Source organism: Pseudophryne corroboree, chromosome 4 (assembly GCF_028390025.1).
Source record: "Pseudophryne corroboree isolate aPseCor3 chromosome 4, aPseCor3.hap2, whole genome shotgun sequence".
Lineage (NCBI taxonomy): Eukaryota > Metazoa > Chordata > Amphibia > Anura > Myobatrachidae > Pseudophryne > Pseudophryne corroboree.
Window position 1 is genome coordinate 45,508,099 of NC_086447.1, and position 21,446 is coordinate 45,529,544.

The 21,446-nt window shown below is 40.3% G+C and overlaps 1 protein-coding gene across 1 annotated transcript in view; it reads left to right on the forward strand.

Moving 5' to 3' along the window:
- SCARA3 (scavenger receptor class A member 3) overlaps nucleotides 1-21,446 on the forward strand; it is a 105,393-nt gene that overhangs the window by 57,022 nt on the left and 26,925 nt on the right. Inside the window, exon 3 of the mRNA XM_063915009.1 lies at nucleotides 18,963-19,082. Within this exon, the coding sequence (XP_063771079.1) occupies nucleotides 18,963-19,082 (120 nt within the window). The remainder of the gene's footprint in view (nucleotides 1-18,962; nucleotides 19,083-21,446) is intronic.

The following is a 21,446-nucleotide window of genomic DNA, read 5'->3' on the forward strand; positions in this document are numbered from 1 at the left end:
ATATTTACAGAGCCCCAGGAGTAACAGGAGCATATATGTTCTATATTTACAGAGCCCCAGGAGAAACAGGAGCATATATGTTCTATAGTTACAGAACCCCAGGAGAAACAGGAGCATATATGTTCTATATTTACAGAACACCAGGAGACACAGGAGCATATATGTTCTATATTTACAGAACCCCAGGAGAAACAGGAGCATATATGTTCTATATTTACGGAGAAACAGGAGCATATATGTTCTATATTTACAGAACCCCAGGAGAAACAGGAGCATATATGTCCTATATTTATTATTTACAGAACACCAGGAGACACAGGAGCATATATGTTCTATATTTACAGAACCCCAGGAGACACAGGAGCATATATGTTCTATATTTACAGAACCCCAGGAGAAACAGGAGCATATATATTCTATATTTACAGAACCCCAGGAGAAACAGGAGCATATATATTCTATATTTACAGAGCCCCAGGAGAAACAGGAGCATATATGTTCTATATTTACAGAACCCCAGGAGAAACAGGAGCATATATGTTCTATATTTAAAGAGCCCCAGAAATAACAGGAGCATATATGTTTTATATTTACAGAACCCCAGGAGTAACAGGAGCATATATGTTCTATATTTAAAGAGCCCCAGGAGTAACAGGAGCATATATGTTTTATATGTACAGAACCCCAGGAGAAACAGGAGCATATATGTTCTATATTTACAGAACCCCAGGAGAAACAGGAGCATATATGTTCTATATTTAAAGAGCCCCAGGAGTAACAGGAGCATATATGTTCTATATTTACAGAACACCAGGAGACACAGGAGCATATATGTTCTATATTTACAGAACCCCAGGAGACACAGGAGCATATATGTTCTATATTTACAGAACCCCAGGAGAAACAGGAGCATATATGTTCTATATTTACAGAACCCCAGAAGAAACAGGAGCATATATGTTCTATATTTAAAGAGCCCCAGGAGTAACAGGAGCATATATGTTCTATATTTACAGAACACCAGGAGACACAGGAGCATATATGTTCTATATTTACAGAACCCCAGGAGACACAGGAGCATATATGTTCTATATTTACAGAACCCCAGGAGAAACAGGAGCATGTATATTCTATATTTACAGAACCCCAGGAGACACAGGAGCATATATGTTCTATATTTACAGAGCCCCAGGAGTAACAGGAGCATATATGTTCTATATTTACAGAGCCCCAGGAGAAACAGGAGCATATATGTTCTATAGTTACAGAACCCCAGGAGAAACAGGAGCATATATGTTCTATATTTACAGAACACCAGGAGACACAGGAGCATATATGTTCTATATTTACAGAACCCCAGGAGAAACAGGAGCATATATGTTCTATATTTACGGAGAAACAGGAGCATATATGTTCTATATTTACAGAACCCCAGGAGAAACAGGAGCATATATGTCCTATATTTATTATTTACAGAACACCAGGAGACACAGGAGCATATATGTTCTATATTTACAGAACCCCAGGAGACACAGGAGCATATATGTTCTATATTTACAGAACCCCAGGAGAAACAGGAGCATATATATTCTATATTTACAGAGCCCCAGGAGAAACAGGAGCATATATGTTCTATATTTACAGAACCCCAGGAGAAACAGGAGCATATATGTTCTATATTTAAAGAGCCCCAGAAATAACAGGAGCATATATGTTTTATATTTACAGAACCCCAGGAGTAACAGGAGCATATATGTTCTATATTTAAAGAGCCCCAGGAGTAACAGGAGCATATATGTTTTATATGTACAGAACCCCAGGAGAAACAGGAGCATATATGTTCTATATTTAAAGAGCCCCAGGAGTAACAGGAGCATATATGTTCTATATTTACAGAACACCAGGAGACACAGGAGCATATATGTTCTATATTTACAGAACCCCAGGAGACACAGGAGCATATATGTTCTATATTTACAGAACCCCAGGAGAAACAGGAGCATATATGTTCTATATTTACAGAACCCCAGGAGAAACAGAAGCATATATGTCCTATATTTACAGAACACCAGGAGACACAGGAGCATATATGTTCTATATTTACAGAACCCCAGGAGACACAGGAGCATATATGTTCTATATTTACAGAACCCCAGGACAAACAGGAGCATATATATTCTATATTTACAGAACCCCAGGAGACACAGGAGCATATATGTTCTATATTTACAGAGCCCCAGGAGACACAGGAGCATATATGTTCTATATTTACAGAGCCCAAGGAGACACAGGAGCATATATGTTCTATATTTACAGAACCCCAGGAGACACAGGAGCATATATGTTCTATATTTACAGAACCCCAGGAGAAACAGGAGCATATATGTTCTATATTTACAGAACCCCAGGAGAAACAGGAGCATATATATTCTATATTTACAGAGCCCCAGGAGAAACAGGAGCATATATGTTCTATATTTACAGAACCCCAGGAGAAACAGGAGCATATATATTCTATATTTACAGAGCCCCAGGAGAAACAGGAGCATATATGTTCTATATTTACAGAACCCCAGGAGAAACAGGAGCATATATGTTCTATATTTAAAGAGCCCCAGAAATAACAGGAGCATATATGTTTTATATTTACAGAACCCCAGGAGTAACAGGAGCATATATGTTCTATATTTAAAGAGCCCCAGGAGTAACAGGAGCATATATGTTTTATATGTACAGAACCCCAGGAGAAACAGGAGCATATATGTTCTATATTTACAGAACCCCAGGAGAAACAGGAGCATATATGTTCTATATTTAAAGAGCCCCAGGAGTAACAGGAGCATATATGTTCTATATTTACAGAACACCAGGAGACACAGGAGCATATATGTTCTATATTTACAGAACCCCAGGAAAAACAGGAGCATATATGTCCTATATTTACAGAACCCCAGGAGAAACAGGAGCATACATGTTCTATATTTACAGAGCACCAGGAGAAACAGGAGCATATATGTTCTATTATTTACAGAACTTCAGGAGAAACAGGAGCATATATGTTCTATATTTACAGAACCCCAGGAGAAACAGGAGCATATATGTTCTATATTTACAGAACCCCAGGAGAAACAGGAGCATATATGTTCTATATTTACAGAACCCCAGGAGACACAGGAGCATATATGTTCTATATTTACAGAACCCCAGGAGACACAGGAGCATATATGTTCTATATTTACAGAACCCCAGGAGACACAGAAGCATATATATTCTATATTTACAGAGCCCCAGGAGAAACAGGAGCATATATGTTCTATATTTACAGAACCCCAGAAGAAACAGGATCATATATGTTCTATATTTAAAGAGCCCCAGAAATAACAGGAGCATATATGTTTTATATTTACAGAACCCCAGGAGTAACAGGAGCATATATGTTCTGTATTTAAAGAGCCCCAGGAGTAACAGGAGCATATATGTTTTATATTTACAGAACCCCAGGAGAAACAGGAGCATATATGTTCTATATTTACAGAACCCCAGGAGAAACAGGAGCATATATGTTCTATATTTAAAGAGCCCCAGGAGTAACAGGAGCATATATGTTCTATATTTACAGAACACCAGGAGACACAGGAGCATATATGTTCTATATTTACAGAACCCCAGGAGACACAGGAGCATATATGTTCTATATTTACAGAACCCCAGGAGAAACAGGAGCATATATGTTCTATATTTACAGAACCCCAGGAGAAACAGAAGCATATATGTCCTATATTTACAGAACACCAGGAGACACAGGAGCATATATGTTCTATATTTACAGAACCCAAGGAGACACAGGAGCATATATGTTCTATATTTACAGAACCCCAGGAGAAACAGGAGCATATATATTCTATATTTACAGAACCCCAGGAGACACAGGAGCATATATGTTCTATATTTACAGAGCCCCAGGAGTAACAGGAGCATATATGTTCTATATTTACAGAGCCCCAGGAGAAACAGGAGCATATATGTTCTATAGTTACAGAACCCCAGGAGAAACAGGAGCATATATGTTCTATATTTACAGAACACCAGGAGACACAGGAGCATATATGTTCTATATTTACAGAACCCCAGGAGAAACAGGAGCATATATGTTCTATATTTACGGAGAAACAGGAGCATATATGTTCTATATTTACAGAACCCCAGGAGAAACAGGAGCATATATGTCCTATATTTATTATTTACAGAACACCAGGAGACACAGGAGCATATATGTTCTATATTTACAGAACCCCAGGAGACACAGGAGCATATATGTTCTATATTTACAGAACCCCAGGAGAAACAGGAGCATATATATTCTATATTTACAGAACCCCAGGAGAAACAGGAGCATATATATTCTATATTTACAGAGCCCCAGGAGAAACAGGAGCATATATGTTCTATATTTACAGAACCCCAGGAGAAACAGGAGCATATATGTTCTATATTTAAAGAGCCCCAGAAATAACAGGAGCATATATGTTTTATATTTACAGAACCCCAGGAGTAACAGGAGCATATATGTTCTATATTTAAAGAGCCCCAGGAGTAACAGGAGCATATATGTTTTATATGTACAGAACCCCAGGAGAAACAGGAGCATATATGTTCTATATTTACAGAACCCCAGGAGAAACAGGAGCATATATGTTCTATATTTAAAGAGCCCCAGGAGTAACAGGAGCATATATGTTCTATATTTACAGAACACCAGGAGACACAGGAGCATATATGTTCTATATTTACAGAACCCCAGGAGACACAGGAGCATATATGTTCTATATTTACAGAACCCCAGGAGAAACAGGAGCATATATGTTCTATATTTACAGAACCCCAGAAGAAACAGGAGCATATATGTTCTATATTTAAAGAGCCCCAGGAGTAACAGGAGCATATATGTTCTATATTTACAGAACACCAGGAGACACAGGAGCATATATGTTCTATATTTACAGAACCCCAGGAGACACAGGAGCATATATGTTCTATATTTACAGAACCCCAGGAGAAACAGGAGCATATATGTTCTATATTTACAGAACCCCAGGAGAAACAGAAGCATATATGTCCTATATTTACAGAACACCAGGAGACACAGGAGCATATATGTTCTATATTTACAGAACCCCAGGAGACACAGGAGCATATATGTTCTATATTTACAGAACCCCAGGAGAAACAGGAGCATATATATTCTATATTTACAGAACCCCAGGAGACACAGGAGCATATATGTTCTATATTTACAGAGCCCCAGGAGTAACAGGAGCATATATGTTCTATATTTACAGAGCCCCTGGAGAAACAGGAGCATATATGTTCTATAGTTACAGAACCCCAGGAGAAACAGGAGCATATATGTTCTATATTTACAGAACACCAGGAGACACAGGAGCATATATGTTCTATATTTACAGAACCCCAGGAGAAACAGGAGCATATATGTTCTATATTTACGGAGAAACAGGAGCATATATGTTCTATATTTACAGAACCCCAGGAGAAACAGGAGCATATATGTCCTATATTTATTATTTACAGAACACCAGGAGACACAGGAGCATATATGTTCTATATTTACAGAACCCCAGGAGACACAGGAGCATATATGTTCTATATTTACAGAACCCCAGGAGAAACAGGAGCATATATATTCTATATTTACAGAGCCCCAGGAGAAACAGGAGCATATATGTTCTATATTTACAGAACCCCAGGAGAAACAGGAGCATATATGTTCTATATTTAAAGAGCCCCAGAAATAACAGGAGCATATATGTTTTATATTTACAGAACCCCAGGAGTAACAGGAGCATATATGTTCTATATTTAAAGAGCCCCAGGAGTAACAGGAGCATATATGTTTTATATGTACAGAACCCCAGGAGAAACAGGAGCATATATGTTCTATATTTAAAGAGCCCCAGGAGTAACAGGAGCATATATGTTCTATATTTACAGAACACCAGGAGACACAGGAGCATATATGTTCTATATTTACAGAACCCCAGGAGACACAGGAGCATATATGTTCTATATTTACAGAACCCCAGGAGAAACAGGAGCATATATGTTCTATATTTACAGAACCCCAGGAGAAACAGAAGCATATATGTCCTATATTTACAGAACACCAGGAGACACAGGAGCATATATGTTCTATATTTACAGAACCCCAGGAGACACAGGAGCATATATGTTCTATATTTACAGAACCCCAGGAGAAACAGGAGCATATATATTCTATATTTACAGAACCCCAGGAGACACAGGAGCATATATGTTCTATATTTACAGAGCCCCAGGAGACACAGGAGCATATATGTTCTATATTTACAGAGCCCAAGGAGAAACAGGAGCATATATGTTCTATAGTTACAGAACCCCAGGAGAAACAGGAGCATATATGTTCTATATTTACAGAACACCAGGAGACACAGGAGCATATATGTTCTATATTTACAGAACCCCAGGAGAAACAGGAGCATATATGTTCTATATTTACGGAGAAACAGGAGCATATATGTTCTATATTTACAAAACCACAGGAGAAACAGAAGCATATATGTCCTATATTTACAGAACACCAGGAGACACAGGAGCTTATATGTTCTATATTTACAGAACCCCAGGAGACACAGGAGCATATATGTTCTATATTTACAGAACCCCAGGAGAAACAGGAGCATATATATTCTATATTTACAGAACCCCAGGAGTAACAGGAGCATATATGTTCTATATTTAAAGAGCCCCAGGAGTAACAGAAGCATATATGTTCTATATTTACAGAACCCCAGGAGTAACAGGAGCATATATGTTCTATATTTACAGAACCCCAGGAGTACCAGGAGCATATATGTTCTATATTTACAGAACCCCAGGAGTAACAGGAGCATATATGTTCTATATTTAAAGAGCCCCAGGAGTAACAGGAGCATATATGTTCTATATTTACAGAACCCCAGGAGAATAAGGAGCATATATGTTCTATATTTACAGAACCCCAGGAGAAACAGGAGCATATATGTTCTATATTTACAGAACCCCAGGAGACACAGGAGCATATATGTTCTATACTTACAGAACCCCAGGAGAAACAGGAGCATATATGTTCTATATTTACAGAACCCCAGGAGTAACAGGAGCATATATGTTCTATATTTAAAGAGCCCCAGGAGTAACAGGAGCATATATGTTCTATATTTACAGAACCCCAGGAGAAACAGGAGCATATATGTTCTATATTTACAGAACCCCAGGAGAAACAGGAGCATATATGTTCTATATTTACAGAACCCCAGGAGAAACAGGAGCATATATGTTCTATATTTACAGAACCCCAGGAGAAACAGGAGCATATATGTTCTATATTTACAGAACCTCAGGAGAAACAGGAGCATATATGTTCTATATTTACAGAACCCCAGGAGAAACAGGAGCATATATGTTCTATATTTACAGAACCCCAGGAGACACAGGAGCATATATGTTCTATATTTACAGAACCCCAGGAAAACAGGAGCATATATGTTCTATATTTACAGAACCCCAGGAGAAACAGGAGCATATATGTCCTATATTTACAGAACCCCAGGAGTAACAGGAGCATATATGTTCTATATTTAAAGAGCCCCAGGAGTAACAGCAGCATATATGTTCTATATTTACAGAACCCCAGGAGAAACAGGAGCATATATGTTCTATACTTACAGAACCCCAGGAGAAACAGGAGCATATATGTTCTATATTTACAGAACCCCAGGAGAAACAGGAGCATATATGTTCTATAGTTACAGAACCCCAGGAGAAACAGGAGCATATATGTTCTATATTTACAGAACACCAGGAGACACAGGAGCATATATGTTCTATATTTACAGAACCCCAGGAGAAACAGGAGCATATATGTTCTATATTTACGGAGAAACAGGAGCATATATGTTCTATATTTACAGAACCCCAGGAGAAACAGGAGCATATATGTCCTATATTTATTATTTACAGAACCCCAGGAGACACAGGAGCATATATGTTCTATATTTACAGAACCCCAGGAGAAACAGGAGCATATATATTCTATATTTACAGAGCCCCAGGAGAAACAGGAGCATATATGTTCTATATTTACAGAACCCCAGGAGAAACAGGAGCATATATGTTCTATATTTAAAGAGCCCCAGAAATAACAGGAGCATATATGTTTTATATTTACAGAACCCCAGGAGTAACAGGAGCATATATGTTCTATATTTAAAGAGCCCCAGGAGTAACAGGAGCATATATGTTTTATATGTACAGAACCCCAGGAGAAACAGGAGCATATATGTTCTATATTTACAGAACCCCAGGAGAAACAGGAGCATATATGTTCTATATTTAAAGAGCCCCAGGAGTAACAGGAGCATATATGTTCTATATTTACAGAACCCCAGGAGACACAGGAGCATATATGTTCTATATTTACAGAACCCCAGGAGACACAGGAGCATATATGTTCTATATTTACAGAACCCCAGGAGAAACAGGAGCATATATGTTCTATATTTACAGAACCCCAGGAGAAACAGAAGCATATATGTCCTATATTTACAGAACACCAGGAGACACAGGAGCATATATGTTCTATATTTACAGAACCCCAGGAGACACAGGAGCATATATGTTCTATATTTACAGAACCCCAGGAGAAACAGGAGCATATATATTCTATATTTACAGAACCCCAGGAGACACAGGAGCATATATGTTCTATATTTACAGAGCCCCAGGAGACACAGGAGCATATATGTTCTATATTTACAGAGCCCAAGGAGAAACAGGAGCATATATGTTCAATAGTTACAGAACCCCAGGAGAAACAGGAGCATATATGTTCTATATTTACAGAACACCAGGAGACACAGGAGCATATATGTTCTATATTTACAGAACCCCAGGAGAAACAGGAGCATATATGTTCTATATTTACGGAGAAACAGGAGCATATATGTTCTATATTTACAGAACCCCAGGAGAAACAGAAGCATATATGTCCTATATTTACAGAACACCAGGAGACACAGGAGCTTATATGTTCTATATTTACAGAACCCCAGGAGACACAGGAGCATATATGTTCTATATTTACAGAACCCCAGGAGAAACAGGAGCATATATATTCTATATTTACAGAACCCCAGGAGTAACAGGAGCATATATGTTCTATATTTAAAGAGCCCCAGGAGTAACCGAAGCATATATGTTCTATATTTACAGAACCCCAGGAGTAACAGGAGAATATATGTTCTATATTTACAGAACCCCAGGAGTAACAGGAGCATATATGTTCTATATTTACAGAACCCCAGGAGTAACAGGAGCATATATGTTCTATATTTACAGAACCCCAGGAGAAACAGGAGCATATATGTTCTATATTTAAAGAGCCCCAGGAGTAACAGGAGCATATATGTTCTATATTTACAGAACCCCAGGAGTAACAGGAGCATATATGTTCTATATTTAAAGAGCCCCAGGAGTAACAGGAGCATATATGTTCTATATGTACAGAACCCCAGGAGTAACAGGAGCATATATGTTCTATATTTACAGAACCCCAGGAGTAACAGGAGCATATATGTTCTATATTTAAAGAGCCCCAGGAGTAACAGGAGCATATATGTTCTATATTTACAGAACCCCAGGAGAATAAGGAGCATATATGTTCTATATTTACAGAACCCCAGGAGAAACAGGAGCATATATGTTCTATATTTACAGAACCCCAGGAGACACAGGAGCATATATGTTCTATACTTACAGAACCCCAGGAGAAACAGGAGCATATATGTTCTATATTTACAGAACCCCAGGAGTAACAGGAGCATATATGTTCTATATTTAAAGAGCCCCAGGAGTAACAGGAGCATATATGTTCTATATTTACAGAACCCCAGGAGAAACAGGAGCATATATGTTCTATATTTACAGAACCCCAGGAGAAACAGGAGCATATATGTTCTATATTTACAGAACCACAGGAGAAACAGGAGCATATATGTTCTATATTTACAGAACCCCAGGAGAAACAGGAGCATATATGTTCTATATTTACAGAACCTCAGGAGAAACAGGAGCATATATGTTCTATATTTACAGAACCCCAGGAGAAACAGGAGCATATATGTTCTATATTTACAGAACCCCAGGAGACACAGGAGCATATATGTTCTATATTTACAGAACCCCAGGAAAACAGGAGCATATATGTTCTATATTTACAGAACCCCAGGAGAAACAGGAGCATATATGTCCTATATTTACAGAACCCCAGGAGTAACAGGAGCATATATGTTCTATATTTAAAGAGCCCCAGGAGTAACAGCAGCATATATGTTCTATATTTACATAACCCCAGGAGAAACAGGAGCATATATGTTCTATATTTACAGAACCCCAGGAGACACAGGAGCATATATGTTCTATACTTACAGAACCCCAGGAGAAACAGGAGCATATATGTTCTATATTTACAGAACCCCAGGAGAAACAGGAGCATATATGTTCTATATTTACAGAACCCCAGGAGAAACAGGAGCATATATGTTCTATATTTACAGAACTTCAGGAGAAACAGGAGCATATATGTTCTATATTTATAGAACCCCAGGAGAAACAGGAGCATATATGTTCTATAGTTACAGAACCCCAGGAGACACAGGAGCATATATGTCCTATATTTACAGAACCCCAGGAGACACAGGAGCATATATGTTATATATTTACAGAACCCCAGGAGAAACAGGAGCATATATTTTCTATATTTACAGAACCCCAGGAGAAACAGGAGCATATATGTTCTATATTTACAGAACCACAGGAGACACAGGAGCATATATGTTCTATATTTACAGAACCCCAGGAGAAACAGGAGCATATATGTTCTATAGTTACAGAACCCCAGTAGAAACAGGAGCATATATGTTCTATAGTTACAGAACCCCAGGAGAAACAGGAGCATATATGTTCTATATTTACAGAACCCCAGGAGAAACAGGAGCATATATGTTCTATAGTTACAGAACCCCAGTAGAAACAGGAGCATATATGTTCTATATTTACAGAACCCCAGGAGAAACAGGAGCATATATGTTCTATATTTGCAGAACCCCAGGAGAAACAGGAGCATATATGTTCTATATTTACAGAACCCCAGGAGACACAGGAGCATATATGTTCTATACTTACAGAACCCCAGGAGACACAGGAGCATATATGTTCTATACTTACAGAACCCCAGGAGAAACAGGAGCATATATGTTCTATATTTACAGAACCCCAGGAGAAACAGGAGCATATATGTTCTATATTTACAGAACCCCTGGAGAAACAGGAGCATATATGTTCTATATTTACAGAACTTCAGGAGAAACAGGAGCATATATGTTCTATATTTATAGAACCCCAGGAGAAACAGGAGCATATATGTTCTATAGTTACAGAACCCCAGGAGACACAGGAGCATATATGTCCTATATTTACAGAACCCCAGGAGCATATATGTTATATATTTACAGAACCCCAGGAGAAACATGAGCATATATTTTCTATATTTACAGAACCCCAGGAGAAACAGGAGCATATATGTTCTATATTTACAGAACCACAGGAGACACAGGAGCATATATGTTCTATATTTACAGAACCCCAGGAGAAACAGGAGCATATATGTTCTATAGTTACAGAACCCCAGTAGAAACAGGAGCATATATGTTCTATAGTTACAGAACCCCAGGAGAAACAGGAGCATATATGTTCTATAGTTACAGAACCCCAGTAGAAACAGGAGCATATATGTTCTATATTTACAGAACCCCAGGAGAAACAGGAGCATATATGTTCTATATTTACAGAACCCCAGGAGAAACAGGAGCATATATTTTCTATATTTACAGAACCCCAGGAGACACAGGAGTATATATGTTGAACATATATACTCCTGTGTCTCCTGGGGTTCTGTAAATATAGAACATATATGCTCCTGTTTCTCCTGGGGTTCTGTAAATATAGAACTTATTATGTTCTATATTTACAGAACCTCAGGAGAAACAGGAGCATATATGTTCTATATTTACAGAACCCCAGGAGAAACAGGAACATTTGTGTTCTAGGTTTACACCTGTGGAGAAACAGGAGCATATATGTTCCATATTTACAGAACCCCAGGAAAAACAGGAGCATATATGTTCTATATTTACAGAAACCCAGGAGAAACAGGAGCATATATGTTCTATATTTACAGAACCCCAGGAGAAACAGGAGCATATATGTTCTATATTTACAGAACCCCAGGAGAAATAGGAGCATATATGTCCTATATTTACAGAACCCCAAGAGAAACAGGAGCATATATGTTCTATATTTACAGAACCCCAGGAGAAACAGGAGCATATATGTTCTATATTTACAGAACCCCAGGAGAAACAGGAGCATATATGTTCTATATTTACAGAAGCCCTGGAGACACAGGAGCATATATGTTCTATATTTACAGAACCCCAGGAGACACAGGAGCATATATGTTCTATATTTACAGAACCCCAGGATACACAGGAGCATATATGTTCTATATTTACAGAACCCCAGGAGAAATAGGAGCATATATGTTCTATATTTACAGAAGCCCAGGAGACACAGGAGCATATATGTTCTATATTTACAGAACCCCAGGAGAAACAGAAGCATATATGTTCTATATTTACAGAACCCCAGGAGAAATAGGAGCATATATGTTCTATATATACAGAACCCCAGGAGACACAGGAGCATATATGTTCTATATTTACAGAACCCCAGGAGACACAGGAGCATATATGTTCTATATTTACAGAACCCCAGGAGACACAGGAGCATATATGTTCTATATTTACAGAACCCCAGGAGAAATAGGAGCATATATGTTCTATATTTACAGAAGCCCAGGAGACACAGGAGCATATATGTTCTATATTTACAGAACCCCAGGAGAAATAGGAGCATATATGTTCTATATTTACAGAAGCCCAGGAGACACAGGAGCATATATGTTCTATATTTACAGAACCCCAGGAGAAACAGTAGCATATATGTTCTATATTTACAGAACCCCAGGAGAAATAGGAGCATATATGTTCTATATTTACAGAACCCCAGGAGACACAGGAGCATATATGTTCTATATTTACAGAACCCCAGGAGACACAGGAGCATATATGTTCTATATTTACAGAACCCCAGGAGACACAGGAGCATATATGTTCTATATTTACAGAACCCCAGGAGAAATAGGAGCATATATGTTCTATATTTACAGAACCCCAGGAGACACAGGAGCATATATGTTCTATATTTACAGAACCCCAGGAGAAATAGGAGCATATATGTTCTATATTTACAGAAGCCCAGGAGACACAGGAGCATATATGTTCTATATTTACAGAACCCCAGGAGAAACAGAAGCATATATGTTCTATATTTACAGAACCCCAGGAGAAATAGGAGCATATATGTTCTATATTTACAGAACCCCAGGAGAAACAGAAGCATATATGTTCTGTATTTACAGAACCCCAGGAGACACAGGAGCATATATGTTCTATATTTACAGAACCCCAGGAGACACAGGAGCATATATGTTCTGTATTTACAGAACCCCAGGAGAAACAGAAGCATATATGTTCTGTATTTACAGAACCCCTGGAGACACAGGAGCATATATGTTCTATATTTACAGAACCCCAGGAGACACAGGAGCATATATGTTCTATATTTACAGAACCCCAGGAGAAATAGGAGCATATATGTTCTATATTTACAGAACCCCAGGAGACACAGGAGCATATATGTTCTATATTTACAGAACCCCAGGAGAAACAGAAGCATATATGTTCTGTATTTACAGAACCCCAGGAGACACAGGAGCATATATGTTCTATATTTACAGAACCCCAGGAGACACAGGAGCATATATGTTCTGTATTTACTGAACCCCAGGAGAAACAGAAGCATATATGTTCTGTATTTACAGAACCCCAGGAGACACAGGAGCATATATGTTCTATATTTACAGAACCCCAGGAGACACAGGAGCATATATGTTCTATATTTACAGAACCCCAGGAGAAATAGGAGCATATATGTTCTATATTTACAGAACCCCAGGAGACACAGGAGCATATATGTTCTATATTTACAGAACCCCAGGAGACACAGGAGCATATATGTTCTATATTTACAGAACCCCAGGAGAAACAGAAGCATATATGTTCTGTATTTACAGAACCCCAGGAGACACAGGAGCATATATGTTCTATATTTACAGAACCCCAGGAGACACAGGAGCATATATGTTCTATATTTACAGAACCCCAGGAGAAATAGGAGCATATATGTTCTATATTTACAGAACCCCAGGAGACACAGGAGCATATATGTTCTATATTTACAGAACCCCAGGAGAAACAGAAGCATATATGTTCTATATTTACAGAACCCCAGGAGAAACCCCAGTCTCCCCCACAATTCAGCTGTGTGAGCAGTGAGCACTCAGCACAGTCAGACATACATAGATGATATTATCATGCAGCACACTGAGGCTGAGCACAGATATGGTATGTGACTGTGTATCGTTTTTTTTCAGGCAGAGAACGGATTATATTAAATAATAAATAAAACTGGTGGTGGTCACTAGTAACTATCAGCAAAACTCTGCACTCTGAGTACTCCTAATGCTCCCCTAAATTACTAAGTTAGTAGTAAATCAACTCAAGTGTCTCTATCTATTCTAACGGAGAGGACGCCAGCCACGTCCTCTCCCTATCAATCTCAATGCACGTGTGAAAATGGCGGCGACGCGCGGCTCCTTATATAGAATCCGAGTCTCGCGATAGAATACGAGCCTCGCGAGAATCCGACAGCGGGATGATGACGTTCGGGCGCGCTCGGGTTAGCCGAGCAATGCGGGAAGATCAGAGTCTGCCTCGGACCCGTGTAAAAAGGCTGAAGTTCGGGGGGGTTCGGATTCCGAGGAACCGAACCCGCTCATCTCTACCTGTAACATGGCAGTGAAGAGCTGATAGGCTGGTGTTTTTTCTCTCTCTAAGCGATGATGCATCTAGCCCTTGTGTTAGGATTACACCTGGAGAAACTACTGGGTATGGATGCTGCTTGAAAGTTGCTTTTTCTGTCCTTATAAATGTAAAATGGGAATCTCCTGAATTGCCATATTCTGAATGCAAATATCACTAAAATGCAACTTAATCTGCATACAGGCGCCAGGATTTCTTGTGTGCATGCGTTATAAAGAAATGCGCATTTTACGCAAACACTTCTCTTCATGTCACAGTTTTTCACATACACTGTTCTACCTCAGGTTCCATCACTCGCATTCACCTCATTTGAAGTTCACTCTATCAGGATTTTCACCCCCTTCTCTCTGCGTGTTGCAGCTATCTATCGCCCTCCTGGGCAACCTAAACAACAATTTCTAGAAGATTTCTCTGCCTGGCTCCCACACTTCTTATCCTCTGACATCTCCACCATCATTATGGGTGATTTCAATATAGCTCTTGACAGTCCACAATCTGTTCATGCATCCAAACTCCTCTCTCTAACCTCCTCTCTTGGCCTAACCCAATGGTCCGACTCCTCTACTCACCATGAGGGCCACTGCCTTGATCTTGTGTTCACCAGGCTCTGCTCAGTTTCCGAATTCACTAACACTCCTTTCCCTCTCTCTGATCACAACCTGATCACCTTCACAATCTCTTCTATTACTTTAAATTCTAGGACACTAAAACCAAGCAAGCCTCCTCTAACCCGCAGAAATACTAACAATATACATTTTCAACAACTTTCCACTTCTCTGCAACAACTGCTCTCACCAATCTCGACATTTACTACACCTGACACTGCTGTATCACACCTGCACCAGACCCTAGAGAGTGCCCTTGATGAAGTGGCTCCAGCTACCCATCACACTCCACGTAGGCTTAGATGCCAACCATGGCACTCTAAATCAACAAGACACCTACAAAAACTGTCACGTAAAGTAGAACGTCAGTGGCGGAAATCTCCGAATCCAAGTGACTTTCTCACATATAAGACTACCTACCACTCCTATCGTCAGGCCCTGGACACTGCCAAACAAACATATTTCCAATCTCTCATCTCTTATCATGCCAACAACCCCAAGCGACTTTTTAATACATTTAAATCACTTCTTTACCCTCCCTCACCTCCCCCACTAGCTACTATCCGTGCACAAGAACTTGCTTCCTACTTCAAGGATAAGATTGATAAAATCCGAGATGAAATGGTATGCTCTAACTCAGCCAGTGACCTGCTCAATTCCCTACCTGAACCCTCTGGCACTTTCTCTTCATTTGATCCCACAAGTGAAGATGAAGTATCAACACTCTTTTCATCCTCCTACTCCACTACCTCTCCTCTTGATCCTATACCCTCACAGGTCAGTAAAACTTTGTCTCCTGTGCTTATCCCAACCTTAACTAAAATCTGTAATCTCTCTCTCTCTACTGGTATCTTTCCCTCTCTGTTTAAACATGCAGTGATTACTCCCATTACTAAACAAACACAACTCTGACCCAAACACACTCTCTAACTACCGTCCCATTTCTCAGCTACCCAGTCCCTCCAAGCTACTTGAGAGGCTTGCCTACACTCGCCTTACACACTTTCTTAACTCGCACAACTTATTGGATCCACTTCAGTCAGGCTTTCGTGCCCAACACTCCACAGAGACGGCACTGACCAAAGTAGTGAATGATCTAGTCACTGCTAGATCAAAAGGCCATTACACACTACTTATTCTTCTAGATCTCTCTGCTGCTTTTGACACTGTTGACCACTCTCTTCTCATACAAACACTACAATCCCTAGGTCTTCAGGACACAGCCCTTTCTTGGTTCTCATCCTACCTATCTAATCGCTCTTTCAGTGTTCACTTCTCTGTTTCTACCTCCTCTTCTCTACCTCTATCAGTTGGAGTACCGCAAGGCTCAGTCTTAGGTCCTCTGCTTTTCTCAATCTATACCTCCTCTCTTGGTAAACTAATCAGCTCCTTTGGATTTCAGTATCATTTGTATGCTGATGATACTCAAATCTACCTATCCTCCCCAGATTTGTCACCACCAGTATTGGCTCGTGTCACTGGATGCCTGTCTGCCATTTCATCTTGGATGTCATCTCGCCACCTCAAACTCAACATTTCCAAAATTGAATTAATTATTTTCCCACCAGCTAAGAGTAGTTACCAACCTGATATCTCTATAACTGTTGACAATGCAACTATCCACCCCACCCCACAAGCTCGTTGCCTAGGTGTCACCCTTGACTCTGAACTGTCCTTTGTTCCACACATTCAATCTGTCTCTAAATCATGTTACATGCACCTTAAAAACATATCCAAAATACGCCCTTATCTTACACAAGACACTGCAAAAACTCTAATCCATGCACTCATCATCTCCCGCATTGATTATTGTAATAGTCTCCTTACTGGTCTTCCCAAACATAGGCTATCACCACTTCAATCCATTTTAAATGCAGCTGCGAGGCTAATCTTCCTTGCCAGACGTTCTTCATCTGCTGATCCGCTCTGTCAGTCCCTCCATTGGTTACCGGTATTCTACCGTGTCAAATATAAAATACTTTTACTTACATACAAGGCTATTAACCAAACTGCACCATCATACATCTCCTCACTCATCTCAAAATATCTCCCTACCAGACCTCTCCGCTCTGCACAAGATCTGCGTCTCTCATCCACATGTATTACCTGTTCCCACTCAAAATTACAGGACTTTACCCGGGCTTCACCCACTCTGTGGAATGCACTCCCACGCACAATAAGACTCTCCTCTAGTCTCCAAACCTTTAAACGTTCTCTGAAAACTCATCTCTTCAGACAAGCCTACCAAATTTCAGACCCACACACATAACCTTCACAGCTTCCCTATCAAGTTACATCCCCTCTGTACAGTCCACATAAACTCACATTTTGTCTTCCAACATTGCTGGGTGATCATATCATATAAGAACCTAGCAACCTGGGGAACCATTATGTGACAGGTAGCATCTATCCTTGTGTATCAATGCCTATTTCCCTATAGATTGTAAGCTTGCGAGCAGGGCCTTCCTACCTCTGTCTGTCTGTCTGTCTGTCTTTGCCCAGTTTTGTTCTATAATTGTTGTTCTAATTGTAAAGCGCAACGGAATATGCTGCGCTATATAAGAAACTGCTAATAAATAAATAATAAAATAAATCTATGGGGTGATTGTTTTCACTTTTGGGGTCATTCAGATCTGATCGCTGGGCTGCGTTTTTTGCTGCCCTGCGATCCGATAGTCGCCGCCTACAGGGGGAGGGTTTTTTTGCTGTTCAGGTGTGCGTTCGCATGTGTAGCAGAGCTGCATAAACTGATTTTGCGCAGTCTCTGCGCAGCCCAGGACTTACTCTTCCACTGCGATCAGATCAGGCCGATCAGGACCGGATTTGACGTCAGACACCCGCCTGAGCTTTTCCGGACACTCCCTGAAAACGGTCAGTTGCCACCCACAAATGGCCTCTTACTGTCAATATGTCAATCTCCTTGTCTGTCTCCTCCTAAATGGATTCTTCACACAATCCCTCCGGAGGGCGCCGATACCCGTTGCAGCCTGCGCATTGTGGTGCATACGCACGCGCAGTTCGGAGCCAATCGGCCGCTGTGCGAAAACGCACAGCAGCGATGAGATCTGAATGACCCCCTTTGTTTTATCCATTTGTATTTATACAGGAGCAAAAAAAAAAAGGGGGTGATCAATCTAAACCCAAGATTTCTAGGATGTCTCTGCAAATAACAGTCTATTTTATCGTCATCTATTCATTTTAGGTCGGGCCAGGACTAACTGCAGCAGGTGCCAGAAGAACCTGTCCCTCCAGAACTCGGTGAAAGTTCTCTACGTTTTCGTTGTCATTCTCATCATCGTTGTTATTGTGCTGGCTTCACTGGGTGAGTGGAAGAACTGCGCTGAAAAACAGCTGTTGTGGTTTCTTTCTTTTCTTTTCTTTCTTTTTTTTGATTTACCAATCTATAGCTCATTAAAGGTTATCTGGCTAAGGGGTCTATCGCGTTCCTAATTTCAGGAAGAAGAGTCATCTAGTTAGATTACTGTACATGTTTAATTGTATTCTGATTGTTGTTATTACTATTATCATCATTATATCCTGTATGTTAAATATAAGGGATCTGGTCAGGATCCTGACTGTTTGGGTCCCGGCTGGCAAAATACTGAGTTCGGAATCCCGAAACTGCTCGGAATGCCTGCGAACCCTGTAAGTGATCCGGTCAGGATCTCGGCTTTTCGAAATACCGACGCCAGAATCCTGAAACTGCTCGGAATGCCGGAGAACCCTGTAAGGGATCTGGAAAGGATCACGGAGGTCGGGATCCCGCCTGTCGAATTACCTACACTGCTCAGAATGCCGACGCCAGCATCCCAAATGAGATCACAATGCCGCCGACGGAATCCTGACAGCCGGGATTCCAATATGACTGCCGGGCCTTCGGACAGGTAACCCGTAGGGGGGAGGTTAGGTTTAGGCTGCAGGAAGGGGGGGTTAGGTTTAAGCACCACCGGGGAGGGTTAGGTTGCGGGGTTGAGGGGTGGGTTAGGTTCAGGCTGCAGTAAGGGAGGGTTAGGTTTAGGCTGTAGTAAGGTAGGGTTAGGGTCGAGGGGTATATGCTTTCCCGACCCCTGTCGGGATTCTAAACAGTGGGATGCATGGCCGGATTAAGCCTTAGGGGTGCCCGGAGCACTTAAGACAGGGGGAATTGTACATACCTCCCAACATGTCCCATTCCAGGAGGGACAAAAATACTCTCTACCTGGACTTCCCACTTAATATATGATTGGCGTCACCTGTGTTGAACTATTTCAGTGATAAGAAAGGTATTTCAACTCGGGTGATTGCAATCATAAATGAAGAAGGAAGTCCAGGTAGAGAGCATTTTGTCCCTTCTGGAATAGGTCATGGTGGGAGGTATAGATTGTGTATATTAAATTTAAACCAATGGTGTATACTAGTTTTAACTAATAGTTTATTAATGCATGGGTACTGTTTATAGCTTCACCTAATTGACAGACAACTATTTTATAAACTTTTCTTTTAGTGGAACAAAGACAACTTAACCTTAAAATACACATACAATACAATAAACACAATAAAAATAAAAACACAGAAAAATACAAATAAAATAATTGATCTTGTCACATGCAAGAATAGCAGCAGCCTCTGTACTACTTACACACTGGGACAGGACTCAGGAGGACTCTCAAATGGTTTAGTTGCATAACAGTTTACACAGGACTCAGACACCCAGACAGGGAGGAGGAGAAGCTGGGATCCCTGTGTCACTTACAGCTCTCTCCACCCTCCTATCTGTCCTCTGGTCGGAAAGCTCAGTCGGTAGCTCATGAAACCTGATATTCCTGTGTCTCTGCCTGCACTGGATACTGTCCTGCTCGCATTCTGGCTGCTGGTTCTGCTGCTGCTTAAGATGGAAAGCTAGTGATGTCAGTGTGTTCTGGCAAAGGGGGGGGGCACCCTAACAAATGGGGGCCAGGGGTACAGTATGCCCTGCATCCCCCTTTAATCTGGCTATGAGGGGATGTCACGGTCGCTATTCTGACTACCAGCATTTAAGCCCCAACCAATGAAGCCTTGAATCTGACTGTGCTAAATCTATTTACTCAACAAATACTTTAGCGTGCTACAGAAACATTATTACTTTGGCGAGCAGGAAGATAAATGTTGGATAGAAATATTTTTATGCTGCAATGAAACATTTAGAAATATTATTTGTTTACGCTAATGATGCTGAGCAAATTCTACGGTACGGAAGGGTTTTATCTGTATGTGATTTATTGAAGGAAAAACACAACATTTCAGCATAATATAAACAGTGGGAGTGTATGACCTTCCCTGCTACCCTGTTTTCTGCCAAACTATGTACAATAACACAATGTGCTTGGCTGGCTGCACTACTAGGCCCAGCCCGGTACTAATGACAGATGAGGGACATCTCTCCTAGTCATGTGTGCACCGTCTGCTGAGCAATGTGAGAACAAGGACCCTACGTTGTACGCTGTAGGGGGATACTCCTGTTCTGTGACATCATCGTTTCCCATAATATGATGAAACGTCTATTCAGATGTATACATTTATAATAAAGTCCCACCAATACTGGTGGTATAACGGTGGCTCCACCCTGGGATCTTCTACTTCTCTTCTGAGGAAATTGGACCTCGGTAGGAAGTCAGACCTTGACTCCAATTTACATAACAAGCTGCCACGGAGTGTCCGGCCTTGCCTG